Below are 16,017 nucleotides of genomic sequence, written 5' to 3' on the forward strand. Positions count from 1 at the left end.
ATCTTAACTCTATATGTCAGCTCTTCAGATAGTCGCCAACTAAGCCACTGAAATAATAACCTTTAGATTTTTCCATCTTATACTCTTATTATAGATTTCTTCCAAGTCAATCTTGTTATATGGTATATTTAAATATCACAATTGATGCCATTAAACAATTTAACTTCAGCAATAAAAAGATGTATCAAACGAAGGTGACTGATAATAATGTCACCAATTTAATTACATAATTCCTTTTCTACTTTATAAGGGATTAAGTAGAATAATAAGTGACAATCAATCATCTACTTTTTTTTTTTTTTTTTAATGATAGTCACACAGAGAGAGAGAGAGAGAGAGAGAGAGAGGCAGAGACATAGGCAGAGGGAGAAGCAGGCTCCATGCACCGGGAGCCCGACGTGGGATTCGATCCCGGGTCTCCAGGATCGCGCCCTGGGCCAAAGGCAGGCGCTAAACCGCTGCACCACCCAGGGATCCCCAATCATCTACTTGTATTCATAATCTGGTACTTAAACAACATAATGACCTGGTCTACTAAATCCACCTAGACATGTCGCTAAGGGGAAAAAATTCAAACAAACAGTGGAATTTACAATTATAGATTACTTAAACCCCATGAGACACCAGATAAATCACAGTTAAGGGGGGGAAAGGTGCCATTTAAGTCATCATATATGTTCCAAAGCTGGAATTTAAAGAATTCCATAATCTAGCATTCTGCAGTAAGAATGGACACAAGATTATTTATTTTGTAAATTTAAACTTTTGAATGACTTAGATTATTCACAGACGAATTCATTTTAGAAAGGCTGTTTTGGAAGGTGAAGTATCAAATGTATCCATTCACGAATTCAAAATTCAATAAATTCGAAGTCAGATTTAGTTTTATTAAGTATTAAATATTTGCTCTAATATTAAAACCTGAGTATGTTGGACATTCTTTTTCCTTTGGCTGCATAGGTTTTCTATCATGCCAATTGGTAACACTTTGCACTGAGATACCTTGTGCCATGTCAAGTGAGTGCTAAACACTTCTGATTAATGAGGCACATGGCATAGACTGGACCGTACAAAACTGTTGCTTTTCCTGGCCAAAAACAAGAGGAATGTAGGAAACTTCATATAGTATAATCTAATGAATTAAGTGGCAGATTAAACACCAATATGAGAACATGCTGGCAAGCAGTAACTTTCCTTTTAAATTTTATAAAATAGGGCAGCCCGGGTGGCTCAGCGGTTTAGCGCCTGCCTTCAGCCCAGGGCATGATCCTGGGGTCCTGGGATCGAGTCCCACGTCGGGCTCCCTGCATGGTGCCTGCTTCTCCCTCTGCCTGTGTCTCTGCCTCTCTCTACGTGTATCATAAATAAATAAATAAATATTTTTTTAAAGAAATATATTTCATAAAATAAAATACTCACAAGGTCTTTCTGCACTAGTATGAATCCAATAATACTAACAATTTCCTAGTAAGGGACGGCGTTGTGCAAAGAACTCCAGAGCTCACAGGTGCTACTACTATTCCGGAATCCTGGCCCTGCTAGAAGTCTACACCCGAATAGGCAAAACGAGAGAGTACACGACAACACATAGAGAGGAGTCTTAGTGCGGTCAGTAAAAGATTTCCGGGGATCCCCGGCTGGCTCAGCGGTTGAGCATCTACCTTGGGCCCAGGGCGTGACCCCGGGGTCCCGGGATGGGGTCCCACGTCGGGCTCCGTGCAGAGAGCCTGCTCCTCCCTCTGCCTGTGTCTCTGCCTCTCTCTCTCTCTCTCTGTGCCTCTCATGAATAAGTCAATAAAATCTTAAATAAAATAAAACAAAACAAAATAGATAAAAGACTCCTTGCTCTTCAAGGAGAGTGCGCCCTTCGAGCACGTAGCAACGTATGATTCATGAACGGAAGAGGGTAAGTGCTTGGGGGCCTCAGGTCTCGCAGCGGTGCCCCCGCGCGTCGCCATGGCCACCCGCGCAGGCAGGTGGTGGGTAACCGGGGCCAGCAGGTGCAACGCCAGGTCGCTGCCCGGCTGCAAGCAAGGTCACCCGGCAGCCCACCTCGCCGAGGCCCCGCCTCACCTGACGGTCCTGACGACGAAGTACACCAGCACCGCGCCGCTCACCACCATCAGCACGGTCAGGGCCCGCTGGGTCATGGGCTTGTCGCCGGGGTTGGGGCTCACGGCCAGGCTCCCGCCCGCCGAGTCTTCCTCCCGGGCCTTCCCGCCGGAGTCGTCCGCGGCCAGCCCCGCCCGGGGGCTGCTGCCGTTGCCGCCCTCCGCGCCCCGCGGCCCCGCGGCGTCTGCGGGCGCCCGGCCCGGCGAGCCCGGCGACCCGGCGGCGGTGGGGCCGGGACGCAGGGGCGGCGAGGTCCCCGGGGCCGCGGGGCCCGGCGCGGCCGCCCGCAGCAGCGAGGCCCAAGCGCCCCCCGGGCCCGGCGGCGGCGGCGGCAGCAGCAGCAGCAGCAGCAGGGCGGCGGCCAAGAGCGGGCTGACGCCGCGGCCGCAGCGCGAGCCCTTCATCGTCCCCGGAGCGCCCTCTCAGCGCGCGGGAGCCGCCGGGCCCGCCGCCCTGGCTCCACGAGGGACCATGGGCGCCGCGGCGAACGCAGAAGCGGCGACCCACCCCTGGACCGCGGCCCGGCGGGGGCAGGTGGCAGGGGCAGCGGCGGCGGCCGCGGCAGCTGCCCGGAGAACCGGAAGTCCGTACATCTCCGCCGCCCGCGGTACTACGGACGCTTTCGGTTGCTAACGAGGAGCGGCAGGCGCCTTCGATGACGTCAGGCGCGCTCCGCCGAGTGCGCATGCTCTCTGCCCGTCTCGGCCCGAAGGGAGAAAGCGAGCCGGGAGCGCCTGGAAGCTCCTCGTGGAGTCCCCTTGGAGCAGAGCTGCGGCGGCACGGCTAAGCGTCGGTCCAGACGAGCTCCACTTTCCCCTCAGCTCAGGGACAGCGCACCTGACGGGCGTGCTCTTGGCCGCCCCCGGGACCCGGGGCTCTCTCTCCTGGGAGCATCTGCCTCACGCACCGGACGATTGTGGGTTCCTGAGATGCGAGGCCCCTGAGAAGTTCGTGGCAGTTCTGCAACCAGGGGCGGCCTCTTGAAAGGAACGCCTTTGGGGGAACGTCCTCGAAGAAGGCGGCTACCCGGCCGTGCCGCCGTCTCTGCGGAAGGGGGGAGAGCGACGCAGGCCGGCCCCTGGGCCAAGTTGTGAGACTACCTTTTTTTTTTTTTTTTATTTCATTTACTTATTCATGAGAGAGACACAGAGAGAGAGAGAGAGAGGCAGACACCCAGGCAGAGGGAGAAGCGGGCTCCACGCAGGGAGCCGGACGCGGGACTCGATCCCGTGACCCCGGGGTCACGCCCTGGGCCGAAGGTGGTGCCAAACCGCTGGGCTCCCCCGGCGGCCCACTACCTTCTGTCACACGTGGGGGGGGGGGGGCGGGGCGCGGAGTATCCCTTCGGGGAAGGCCAGTCAGTAAATACAGGTGGTCAGTGGTGTTACCCCCCACCCCCACCCCAGCTTGTATCATCTCCAGCTGTTTCCCAGGACTTGGCGCTGAAGAGAGTCGCGGCCTGTCTCCTCGATTGAGATAATCTCGAGTAAAACCTTGCTCACCTCCTTGACTCTGACGTCACTAACACGGAACTTGGAAAACGTACGATCGGCAGCGGAAGTTAACTTTTGTTCTTTGTGTTTTTTTTTTTCCTTTAAATTATACATTCAACAGGTTGATTAGAATTTCTACCCCTTGCTTAGCAGGGTGCGAAAATGAGGAGTATGAGACGGTAGGCAAATAAGATGTGGTCCTGGCTCTTACGGCACTTAGGTGCGAATAGAGATAACACAGTGAGGGGTTGCACGCGTTCTGGATTCTTTTTTTAAGATTTTATATATATATATATATATATATATATATATATATATATATATATATTTATTTATTTGAGACACAGAGAGAGAGAGGCAGAGACACAGGCAGAGGGAGAAGCAGGCTCCCTGCAGTGGGACTCGATTCCTGGTCTCCAGGATCACGCCCTGGGCCGAAGGCAGGCGCACAACCGCTGAGCCACTCGGGCTGCCCCCCAAATCAATTATTTTTTTTTAAAGATTTTATTTATTCATGAAAGACAGAGAGAGAGGCAGAGACACAGGCAGAGGGAGAAGCAGGCTCCATACAGGGAGCCCGACGCGGGACTGGATCCAGGTCTCTGGGGTCTCGCCCTGGGCCAAAGGTGGTGCTAAACCGCTGGGCCCCCCGGGCGGCCCACTACCTTGTGTCACACATGTTGGGGGGGGGGTGGTGCATGGAGTATTCCCTTTGGGGAAGGTTAGTCAGTAAATATGGGTGGTCAGTGGTGTTACTCCCCACCCCCACCCCAGTTTGTATCATCTCCAGCTATTTACCAGGACTTGGCGCTGGAAGAGAGTTGCGGCCTCTCCTCGATTGAGATAATCTCGAGTAAAACCTTGCTCACCTCCTTGACTCTGACGTCACTAACACGGAACTTGTAACGGAAAACGTCCGGTTGGCAGCCGAAGTTAACATTTGTTCTTTTTTTTTTTTTCTTTTTTTTTTCCTTTAAATTATCCATTCAACAAGTTGATTAGAATTTCTACCCCTTGCTTAGCAGTGTGCGAAAATGAGGAGTATGAGACGGTAGGCAAATAAGATGTGGTCCTCGCTCTTATGGCACTTAGGTGCGAATAGAGATAACACAGTGAGGGGTTGCACCCGTTCTGGATTTTTTTTTTTTTAAGATTTTATTTATTTATTTTTACTTATTGGAGACAGAGGCAGAGACGCAGGCAGAGGGAGAAGCAGGCTCCATGCAGGGAGCCGGACGTGGGACTCGATCCTGGGACTCTAGAATCACACCCTGAGCTGAAGGCAGGTGCTTAACCATTGAGCCATCCGGGCTGCCTTCGTCCTGGATTCTGAAGTGTGTGTCATAAATGACTAGTACAGGGCCCCCAGTAAAGCTTTGATAAAGGGCTACTGTAGTTCAGATAATATCTTTTCGCTGCTTGGAAGTAACAGTAATGCTGTGTTGCTCCTGCCTGGTAAAATTGAAGGGAGGAGGCATCGTCATGCTGGGTTGCAGTGTAAGGAAGAGCGTGAGTGACACACCCGAACTCTAGCTTCCAGCCTGGCCTTTATCAGTAATAAAATGGCTGTGTGGATTCTCTATCTCCCTTACTCACAAGTTTCTTCAGAACCGTCTATGGAAGAGGGTGGGTATTTAATGCTCCCCTCTACCTTTTGAAAAAAAAAATCCAGGATACAACACATAAAAAAGAAAAAAAAAAAAAAAAAGAATCATCTTTCCTTCCTGACAATATATCATTTTACCAGTATGTACTTCATCTTCGTTGATGGCATTATTCTGTCAGATGCATAAGCATAAAATCTTGGAGTCCTCCTTTACCGTTGGTCTACCATCTGCATCAGTCCTTGCGGGTAACTGACGTGCAAAGTGCTGAATAATTGAATTAGCAGAGTCCATCTAATGCTTCCAAATGATTAAGTATATCATGTTCTGACTTTTCTCCAAATGTGACGCTCAGCTACCTGAATCAGAATCAGAAATGGAATGTGTTTAAACTGTAGGTTCTAGGTCACTATTCCAGAAATTCTGAGCTAGAACTCTTGGGAATGGAGACAAGGGCTATCTCTGCATTTTTACACAGCTCTCCGAGGGATTATCATTTGCGCTAAAGTTTAAGGATCTCTTTCCTTTCCCTTGCCACTGCACCTGATGATGTCAGATTATCCACTTTCCTAGCATCTTTTTCATTAATTAACTCTTTCCTGTTCTATGCTCCTGACAAGGATTTTTTTTTTTTTTTTTTTTAAATCTTGCTGTGGCTATCCTTTAGCTTGGGTCCCAGCCCTTTCTACCTTCAATTAAACTTTATATATTACTGTCAGGGTAAACCTTCAAGTACAGCTCTCTCTTAAAATAGAAAAACAACACCAAGTAGATTTTTCCCCAGAGATTTTGAGTCCTCAACAACAGATCTTATGCACGCAAAGCACCTACAAATTATTGTTTTGGGAAGAACACTGTATTTGCAAATTATAATGAAAAAAAAATTCCAATTTCATCACAGGAACTTGGAACAAGTTTCCTAGGAGAAAATACTGTATTTTGCTGCATAATATAAAATCACAATTTGGGCCACACATGTCTTTTTAAAAAACCCATTATCAAATTAGGTATGGTTAATGTTTCTGAATTATTTCTATTAATACTTTTCACTCCTTTACTTGTTTTCATTTGGCTTGCAAACAAATCGTGCCAACCAAAAGAAGAGGAAAATTAGGGGAGAAAAATTCTTATAACAAGGAATTTATATAAATTTACTTAATGTACACACGGGAAAGGCCACTATTATTCTGATTTATTAAGGAACACTTTAGCTGGCAAACTAGTCTTCCATGAAAATAGAGTTAAAAACCACTGGCCGGCTGAGTAAAATCTCACCCTTTAAGTCTGGTACTAACTAATAATTCTGAGTACTTATTAATCATTTTATGTAATAGATTTCATATTATCTAATATTAAACCGTTATCTCTTTAATCCTCACAAAAAAACATTGTTATTCCTGCTTTGTAATTAAGGAACCTGAGACACAAGGATAGTCAATTGGGTGAAAATCTGATTGAAAATAGAGTTGGGCAGTGAACACAGGCAGTCTAGCAGGAGAGGTGGGCTACTTCCTCCTACATTTTTATCTTCTCCTAATTAAGAGTTTCCAGTATTTGAGTCTAACTTACTGTCTCAGCCAGCTTTGCCAGAATCAGGGCTGCATAACCAATAGCGAAAAGATCTCACTGGCATATGGCAAAATAAGCATTTACATCTCACAACTTTGGAAAAGTTGAGGTTGACTGATATAAGCTGGCTTTGTAGAGAGTGGGTTCGAGGCCACAGATTAGGTTCAGTTTTACTACAGGAGCTTCTCATTCTTTGGGATCTCATGGCTTTCTGGGTGATGTTCTTCTCAGGTCTAAGACCAGAACTTCATAAAGCAGAGTGTGTAAGTAGAAAGGCAATGGGATTCATGTGTATCTTTTCTTTTTATTTTCTTAACGAAACAACTGGTTGTCCCAAAATTCTACCTGATGCCCTTGACATGCATTTCACTGGGGGGAAATGTGTTCTCTGGCCACTTCTGGCTTTCAGGAATCTGGGAATTTTAATATTTAAATGGACATATTCTAGTCTAGCTAAATTGTACTTGTTAGCAAAGAAAAAGAGGAGAATTTGATAGGCATTTTATTTTTAGTTCAGTTGAATAGCAAATAGGGCTCAATAAGTGTTCCCTGGTGTCAAAATCCTCTTACTTGTCCATTAAAGATGAGACAAGGACGGAGGGTGGTTCAACTGTAATAGTAATTCATAGCCATATATGATAAAGTATCTTATATTTTAAAGGTCAGAAGTTTCCATATCAGGGGATTGCCTATATCCTGAAATCCAAAAGGAAGCAGAGTTCAATAATCCAGAAACGGAATATAAACCAATTATGTAACCAGGAGGCCAAGAGAATGTAGTGAAAGTTAGAATATGAAGGCAAAACTGGAATGTCAGCTAAAGAACAACAGTTTAAGAGAACAATGCTGTTGGGGTAGGCACTGTGTAACCAAAAAGGAACATGAACAAATGTTAGAATTAAATATCTAAAAGAAGATGACCGCAGAAATGGGCTATGGTTCCTGAGAGGAAAGAAAGAGGTGAGCCCACAGTTGCTCTGGACCTCTGCTTAAGGAAATTTTCCTAGATCCAGTGCAGTGACCTGAAATTCATTCAGAATATGGAAGTATCTCTCATCTAAGGAGGCAGAGATGAGAGTTCTGGACATTTGAAGTGATTGGAAACTATGGGGCAGGAGATGAAGAAAAGGAGTCTATAGAAGTCCTGCAACTCCTATGGGAATTTCCTATAAGTCCTTAACCGATGACTGGGCTGGACAACCATAGGCATGGCCACTCAAGTCTTAGAGTAACTTCTACAGAGGTGAGAGCAGAACAAGGATGTTAAAATATGAAAGAGTGCTGGGGACTTTAGAATTTTAACCCAGACATACTGAATAGACAGACTTTAACACTTCAACACCTAACAACAAGGGAAATCAGGCCAAACCAGTGCTGTTTGGTAAAGGCCACACCCAGAGAAAGGCCACTCTAAACCCACTTTAGCAAAGCTTAAAATCAAGCTCTAATAAAAGTCTTAGAGGAGACAGTTTGGAGATTAAATTTCTCCAGTCTAGAGGAACTTGGAACCCAGAAATAGTCTCAGAAGCAGAAAGATTCAAGAAAAAAACAGAACTTCATGACCTCATGGGGCAATATTACAGTTTAGTATATGTGTTGGAGCTCCAAAAGTGAAATCAGAATATAGTGTGGCAGTAAAATATTTTTGAAAGATGAAAAACTTTAACTTACAGTGCCAGGAAGATCAGAGCAATAACCAAGGTAAATTCAAAGAAAACCACATTTAGGTGTATCACAGTTACATGGTCACAAATAGCAGTGTCCAAAATAGAAAATCTGTTTAATAAAGATTTTATTTATTTATTTATTTATTTATTTATTTGAGAGCATGAAAGAGATCACAAGCAGGGGAAACATAGAGGGAGAAGCAAACTCCTCGCTGAGCAGGGAGCCTGATGCAGGACTTGATCCCAGGATCCTAGGATCATGGCCTGAGCCGAAGGCAGATGCTTAACCAACTGAGCCACCCAGGTGCCCCAAAATAGAAAATCTTGAAAAGAGATACAGAAAAAAAAAATGCATTACATACAAAAAAAAAAAAAAAAGATGGAAATGAAGGCATGCGTTTCCATAGAAACAATGGAGACCAGAAGACAATGCAATGGCATCTTCAAGATGCTAAAAGAAATAAAAAAGCTGTTAATTTAATTAGTGAATTGCCTATTAAATATGAAAATAAAGATATTTTCAGGCAAATGAAATATAGATGCTGTTGTATAACATTGAGTAAAAATTTTACAAATATTAATATAAAATTAGTGATTACCCCTTAAGCAAAATGCATTTTTAATCTATTTGTCCATAGAACTAAATAACACAAAGCTATTCCGTGTGTTATAATCTGCACAAGTTAACCTCAACTACGTTACTGGTTTTTATTGGACCCAAATTGGGATATCTAACTTCTCCATTAAGCTTTAAAAAAAAAAAAATGTAAGAACAATGGATGAGTTTACATATGGTAAGGGTAGAAAATCACCAATGCTATAAAAATAAAAAATAGTAAGTTACTGCAAGAATTCATGATCTTAATTTTTCTGGATTTTTTCTGGATTCCATCTATCTAACATAAATTTATCCTTTAAACAATTCCCTCGGGGGAGATTAAAAAATTCCCTCGAACAAGTAAAACAAGAATGCCTAATTGTGCAGGAGTCATCTGTATGTATTATGCAATAACAAATCAGGGACTTTTTATGACATTTTACACAAAACTATTGTCCTCACAAAGCAGCTCTACCAAAATGGGGCAGTGTTATATGAGCAAGATTTTAATGTTTCTAAGATTCTCTGCTTTTAAGAGTCTTTTTTTTTTTAATTTTTTATTTATTTATGATAGTCACAGAGATTGAGAGAGAGAGAGGCAGAGACATAGGCAGAGGGAGAAGCAGGCTCCATGCACCAGGAGCCTGATGTGGGATTCAATCCCAGGTCTCCAGGATCACGCCCTGGGCCAAAGGCAGGCGCCAAACCACTGTGCCACCCAGGGATCCCATGCTTTTAAGAGTCTTAAATTGAAAGAGAAGCTACTGAAAGAAGATTCATATAAGAATGCCTGTGAGATTCAATGCAGCTTCAAGTTAAGCTGGGTTTCAAAATACTTGAATCTGAAAAAACTACTAAGATTTTTGTTGTTGCTTTGTTTTGTTTTCGTAGCACAGAATGGGTTGAAAGATATTTGTATAACCTAGTGATGAAAAGTCATTCTGAGGACTACTATATTGAAGTGTGGTAGTGAAGTCTAGGAAATTTAATCTCATTCTGGAAGATAATTTTGCAGATTTATATTTTGAAATGGCAGATAAGTGTCTGCAAACTGCAGGTTCTTAGCTTGTTCAAATTAAAGCGAGTATTAGACATTCATCTCTGGTCACTAGAGAGTGGTCTTTTATTAAAAGTGAAGGTGTATGTCTAGTAGATACATGAGGAGATTTTCAGAATTCGATGTTGGAGCACTCTTGAAATCAGAATGCCAATGATGAAAATTGCTTGTCACAAAAGGATTTGGGAAATGGTGAAAATGTGTATTAACTGATTTCCATTTTTAAATGTTAATTTAAAAACTGAGTTACTAAGGGACAAGCAGTTTAAGAAATATACATAGTGCATGGATGTTTCCTATTTCTCTGATAAGCTAAAAAAAATCATTTTTCATACTAAAGTGTAGAGAAAATCTAGAGCAGACATTGGGACATTAGTCTTCTTGGGTCTCAAGAGCTTGGGAACTACCAGTGAGCCCCAAACAAAGCCATTTCCCTCTTGCATCCATAAGTCTTCCATACTCAAGGTACTCTCATTCTCCCCAACCTCCATCCCGCAACATGTTCAGGAAAATAAATAATTTGATTTTAGAAGTAATACCACTGAAACTGGGAGGAGACACCAGGGAAATGAGTTGTTAGTGGCCAACCTGAGAAATTAAGAGATTTTATGTCTAGACCTTCCTTTTAAGGCAATATTTACTGTGTCAATTCTCATATACTCTTCCCTTTTTTGTACTCTCCAAAGAGAGCACACCATATTTAATTTTTTCCATGGACCTCTTCCTCCCTCAGAATCTAATTTAAAGCATTTTTTTCTCTAGTGTATTTTCCCTGATTAGCCTTTAGTCAACTTACATTACTTGCTCAACTTTTATTATTTTAACTCTTCAGAATGTAAATAGAAGCATACACTACCTTGTCCTGTATTAGTGTATTTAGGTCATCCTCACACCTCTTCTGAAAGTTCATTATATAGTGTTTAAAGTCAAATATACTATTTAAGTTTCTGTCATTAAGATGGCTCTACAGAAGAGCAGAGATTTGGTGAAAGCATCCAATTTTAAGGTAAACTGCCTTATTTTTCCTTTTTTTTTTTTTTTTCTGATTGATTTTTAGGATAAAGAATCTTGATAACTGTGATGGATGTGTGGGAGATTTAAATGCCCTAATTCTGCAGTTCTTTAATGCCTCCAATCTAGTAGATTTAAATAATATTTTTTTCTAAATGATATTTTAATTGTGCAGGTTGATCAATTCATATATTTAAGAGCAACTGACTTTGAACTTTAAATAGGTGTAGTTCAGAAAAATATTTGATTGAATCTGAAGGATAGATATTCATTAGAAAGAAAGAAAAAAGAAAAAGAAAGAAAGAAAGAAAGAAAGAAAGAAAGAAAGAAAGAGAATTGTATTAACATTTCATGCTCTGAGGTTAACATGCTTGGTTTTCTAAAACAGGTATAACAGGGTGGTGAACTGGTCTTTCCTGTACCTGGAAATTGGTAACTAGGAACCAAAACTGGGGACAAAGAGATGTAAATACTCTGTGTTTTAAGGAAAGCTGTGGACACATGTCGACCAGACACTCCTTATAGTTTAAAGGACAATATCCCTTTTCTCTTACTAGGGATTCAAAGATCTTCTTAAGAAGAAAAATAAAGAAAAAGAGAGTTGATAGAGGCTAGTTGGAGGCAAAGAACAGGAAAAAATAAAACCACCACATGTTGCTAGCCCACTAAGTATAGATTCAGTAAAATGGTTGTGTTAGCACTTCAATCTTACCATTTTTGGACGGCCTCCTTGAAAGACAGGATCAGCAGCAGCATAATGCCATGAAGTTACTTAGACTTCCATGTAAGGTTGACTTACATCAGAATTCCCTTTGGAAAGTGAAAATTTTATAGGTTGTATCTTTGTAGCTTCTGTCTTACAAAGCTTAAAAAAACATAAATCATTAGGTGAGGACACAGTAGTCATATCTAAAATATTCAGTATTCAAGGTACCTGAGTGGCTCCATGATTAAGCATCTACCTTCAACTCAGGTGTTGATCCAGAGGTCCTGGGATCAAGCCTCACATCAGGCTCCCCACAGGAAGCTTGCTTCCTCTGCTTAGGTCTCTGCTTCTCTCTGTGTCTCTCATGAATAAATAAAAATCTTAAACAAATTAAAAAAGTATTTAATAACCATTAGCATTTTTTTTTAGCTTTTAGCTCTGAAAAACAATATACAGTGTTAAAGGACATCACATGTATCTATATTATATGATTTGAACTTCCCAAGTACTTAAGTCAATTTATGGCTTAGCATTATTAGAGAGTTATGCTATAACAGGACACATAATTATCCTACATCTTCAAGATAGTGTAATAAACTCTCAGTGTATGTTGTTTCAGACGGACTCCTCACAAAACATTCTCCAAAGTGATTATTTTGTTTGATTTATTCAATAAGACAGTAAATCAAAATCTAATAGTTTAGTCTGTTACTATTACTATAGCATGTTTAAAGTTACAAAAAAATAGAAAAACTTTTAGATCATTACAAAGGTTAATAATTTTATTTATAGTTTCCAAATTTTCAGGTCAGAACAGTAACTTCCAATGTGACTTCTTCAACATTCCGAGATTTTTCTACTTAATTCCGTGAGTGCCCTAAAGTTTCAAATCATTTTCTTAAACAAAAAATTTAATTCAATAAACTTAAAATTATTTTTACTTAATGTTCATGTTGTACTTACATGAATAATTTTGTTTAGAAAGTGATAAGGTAATTGCTAGCCACATATTAATGTACTTTTTTTTTATAAGTTAGGGATAAGTATAAATAATCAACAGTAGGACAATTGTTCTCTTAGAGAGTGGAGGCCATAGCATCAGCTATGAGACTTGTTAGAAATGAAAGTTCTCAGGTGCCAGTTTAAGCTATTGAATCAGGAACTTTGGGCCGAGCCCAGCAATCTGTAATTTTACAAGCCACTACATAATCTGGAAACATGCTATAGTTTAAGAACCGCTACAATAGGCTACTAGGAAAAGATTAAAACAGATTGATATGATGAGTTCTTCTTTGTAAATTGAATCTTCTGATTGTAAAATTAGTTTCAATCTTGGCTATCGTTAGAATCATGTAGGGAACTTTAAAAAATTCTGATGTGACGGACAAAAATACCAAGTAAGTGAGATTCTCTGGGACTTAGGCATATTTAGTAAAGCATCCCCGGTATTACAGTGTTCAGTCCATTTTAAGAACCACTGTATTTACATAGTGATCTCTTGGAAGTATAGCACCCTGTAAGAACTATAAAGATATTTGCTAACCATTACGGCCACTTTTTGATGGGATAGCAAATGGAGGTGCCTGAACACAGAGATACCATAAACACCCTCTGTCTTGGGTTTTCCATATCATTCAAGGGGTCTTGAATGGCCAAAGTTAATACATCCCTAATTTTTTTTCTCCAACTACTACAGTTTACAGGGAAAGAAAGAAATAACCAGAAATCTGAAGAATACAGCTCTGCAAGAAAACATCACAGCTTACACAAAACAGAATTAATAAAATGTTTCAATAATTTAAGTGTAATAAATATCCTCAGAAAACAGACAAGATTGGTATCCTAAAGGTTAGGACAAAAATTATCATGAAAAATGAAGCAGAAGTACTAAGTCTAAAAAAATTAAGTGGCTCTGGCCTCCTTCTAGTCTCCCTATCAATGCCTGTATTCCCTCGTAATAATATGAAAGTTTTAGTTCTGCCTTGTTTTAGAGTTTTTTTTTTTCTTCTTTCCATTCCCAATTTTGATGCTTGTTTTGGAGACATTAATGGATTAAATTAAACTAATAATTCACTCTTGCTTCTTAGGTATCCATCCAAGGCAGACAAAGTAAGAAAATGAAAGACAATATCTAAATAGACAGCATCCTTGCCCATTAATCCTAGATGGCAGTAGGGACATTGTCGTATGTCCCTGGGAGGATGTAAACACTCTTAGTTGACAACCACTGGTAAACACTATTCTGGCTTCTTTTACCACTGATTAATTTTGCCTATTGTTGAATTTCACATACATGGAATTAGATGATATGCATTTTTTCCCTGTCTTTGTTCAATCCATCACTTCCTTGAGTATAGACCTACATATCTATGCTGTTATAGTAGATGCTGTTTTGACTATGGTTGTGAGATTGAGCTGTGTCATTGCAGGCAGCTATATTTCCTTTTTTATTGATGCACCATTTTATTTATCTTTTTAAATACTTTATTTTATTCATGAGAGAGAGAAAGATAGGCCGAGACATAGGCAGAGGGAGAAGCAGGCTCCTGGTGGGGAGCCTGTTCCAGGACTTGATCCCATGACCCCAGGACCATGAACTGAGCCACAGGCAGATGCTCAACCACTGAGCCACTCAGGTGCCCCAATGTACCATTTTATTGTTTACAATTTAATTTATTGTTATATTGATGGACATTTGAATGGTTTCTAAATTTGACAATTATGAATAAAGCTAATATGACTGTTTTTGTACATATTCTGGACATGTACTAATTTCTGTTGATGTTAGTGTTAATATTTGTTGATGTTGGTATTCATTATATCTAAGAACTTCTATTAGGAAAAGACACCACTGAGAGAGTGAAAAAGCAAGGTATACTATGAAAGAAAATATTTCAATGCATACATTCATCAAGGAATTTGTATCTAAATATATAGAGGCAGCTTCTATAAATCTGTAAGGAAGAGGGACGCCTGGGTGGCTCAGTGGTTGAGGGTCTTCCTTCAGCTCAGGTCGTGATCCCGGGGTCCCTGGATTGAGTCCCACATCAGGCTCCCCTCAAGGAGCCTGCTTCTCCCTCTGCCTATGTCTCTGCCTCTCTATCTCTCATGAATAAATAAATAAAATAATTAAGAATCTGTAAGGAAGAGATAACCTGGGAAAATGAGCAGAATTTAAATAGCTTCTTGACAAAAGAGAGTATACAATATGACCAATAAGCATATGAAAAAGTGCTCACCCTCATAGTTATAAAAGGTATGCATGTTGAAACAATAATGAGGTAACCCTATATATCCCCCAAATAGCTAAAATTAAAGAGACTGACTTTTAAAAAGTTTTGGAAAGGATATGAAACAAACTGATCTTTCATAAAATTTAAACTATAAAACACTCTTACTATGATAAATATATTTAAATTCTCTGACTCATGAACATTTGGTGGGTTTCTAATATTTTATCATTAGAAACACTGCAGTAATAAGCATTCTTGTACTTTCATCTTTGCACCCTGTGTGAAAGTTGGTTTTAGATTCTAAAACAACCTGTTCTACTATGACTTGTGGGAACTTTTTATGTATTATGGATATTAACTCTTACATATGTTGAAAATATTTTTGTCTTGTGTCACTTCTTTTTGTTTTGTGAATAGGCCTGGTAATACACAGAAGTTTATAGTTTTAATGTCAAATCTGTCTTCTGTGGCATCTTGTTCATATCATGATTAGAAGTCTTAGGCACATTAAAAAACATTTTTTTTCTTATACTATATGTTTTATATAAAAATTTAAATTGCCTAGTTATTTAGAGTTTATTGTTTTTATTATGGCAGAAGACTGGGATTATCCCTGTCTTATTTATTCCCTGTTAAAGTGAAATTTTCTGGGCAGCCCAGGTGGCTCAGTATTTTTAGTGCTGCCTTCAGCCCAGGGCATGATCCCGGAGTCCTGGGATCAAGTCCCACATCAGGCTCCCTGCATGGAGCCTGCTTCTCTCTCTGCCTGTGTCTCTGCCTCTCTCTCTATGTCTCTCATGAATAAATAAATAAAATATTAAAAAAAAAATAAAGTGAAATTTTCTTGTTTTCATATACAACTTTCCGTTAAATATTCATGTTTTTTCCTTAACTCCTCAACTTGATTCTTTTGACCTCTTTGTCCATTATTGCATCAATACCATATTTTAAAAATATTTCAGCCTTA

At 40.7% G+C, this 16,017-nt stretch overlaps 1 protein-coding gene across 3 annotated transcripts in view; it reads right to left on the reverse strand.

The window, feature by feature from the left end:
- Nucleotides 1-3,061, reverse strand: part of FAM174A (family with sequence similarity 174 member A) — a 30,716-nt gene extending 27,655 nt beyond the window's left edge. The window contains exon 1 of one of the 3 annotated variants that reach the window (XM_077863409.1): nucleotides 2,074-2,636. In XM_077863409.1, the coding sequence (XP_077719535.1) occupies nucleotides 2,074-2,516 (443 nt within the window). In that variant the 5' untranslated portion in view covers nucleotides 2,517-2,636. Of the gene's footprint in view, nucleotides 1-2,073 lie in introns of all 3 variants that reach the window. The other 2 variants (XM_077863403.1, XM_077863417.1) reach the window with 2 other exon arrangements.
- Nucleotides 3,062-16,017: the final 12,956 nt, after the last annotated feature.

Source organism: Canis aureus, chromosome 2 (genome assembly GCF_053574225.1).
Source record: "Canis aureus isolate CA01 chromosome 2, VMU_Caureus_v.1.0, whole genome shotgun sequence".
Taxonomy (NCBI): domain Eukaryota; kingdom Metazoa; phylum Chordata; class Mammalia; order Carnivora; family Canidae; genus Canis; species Canis aureus.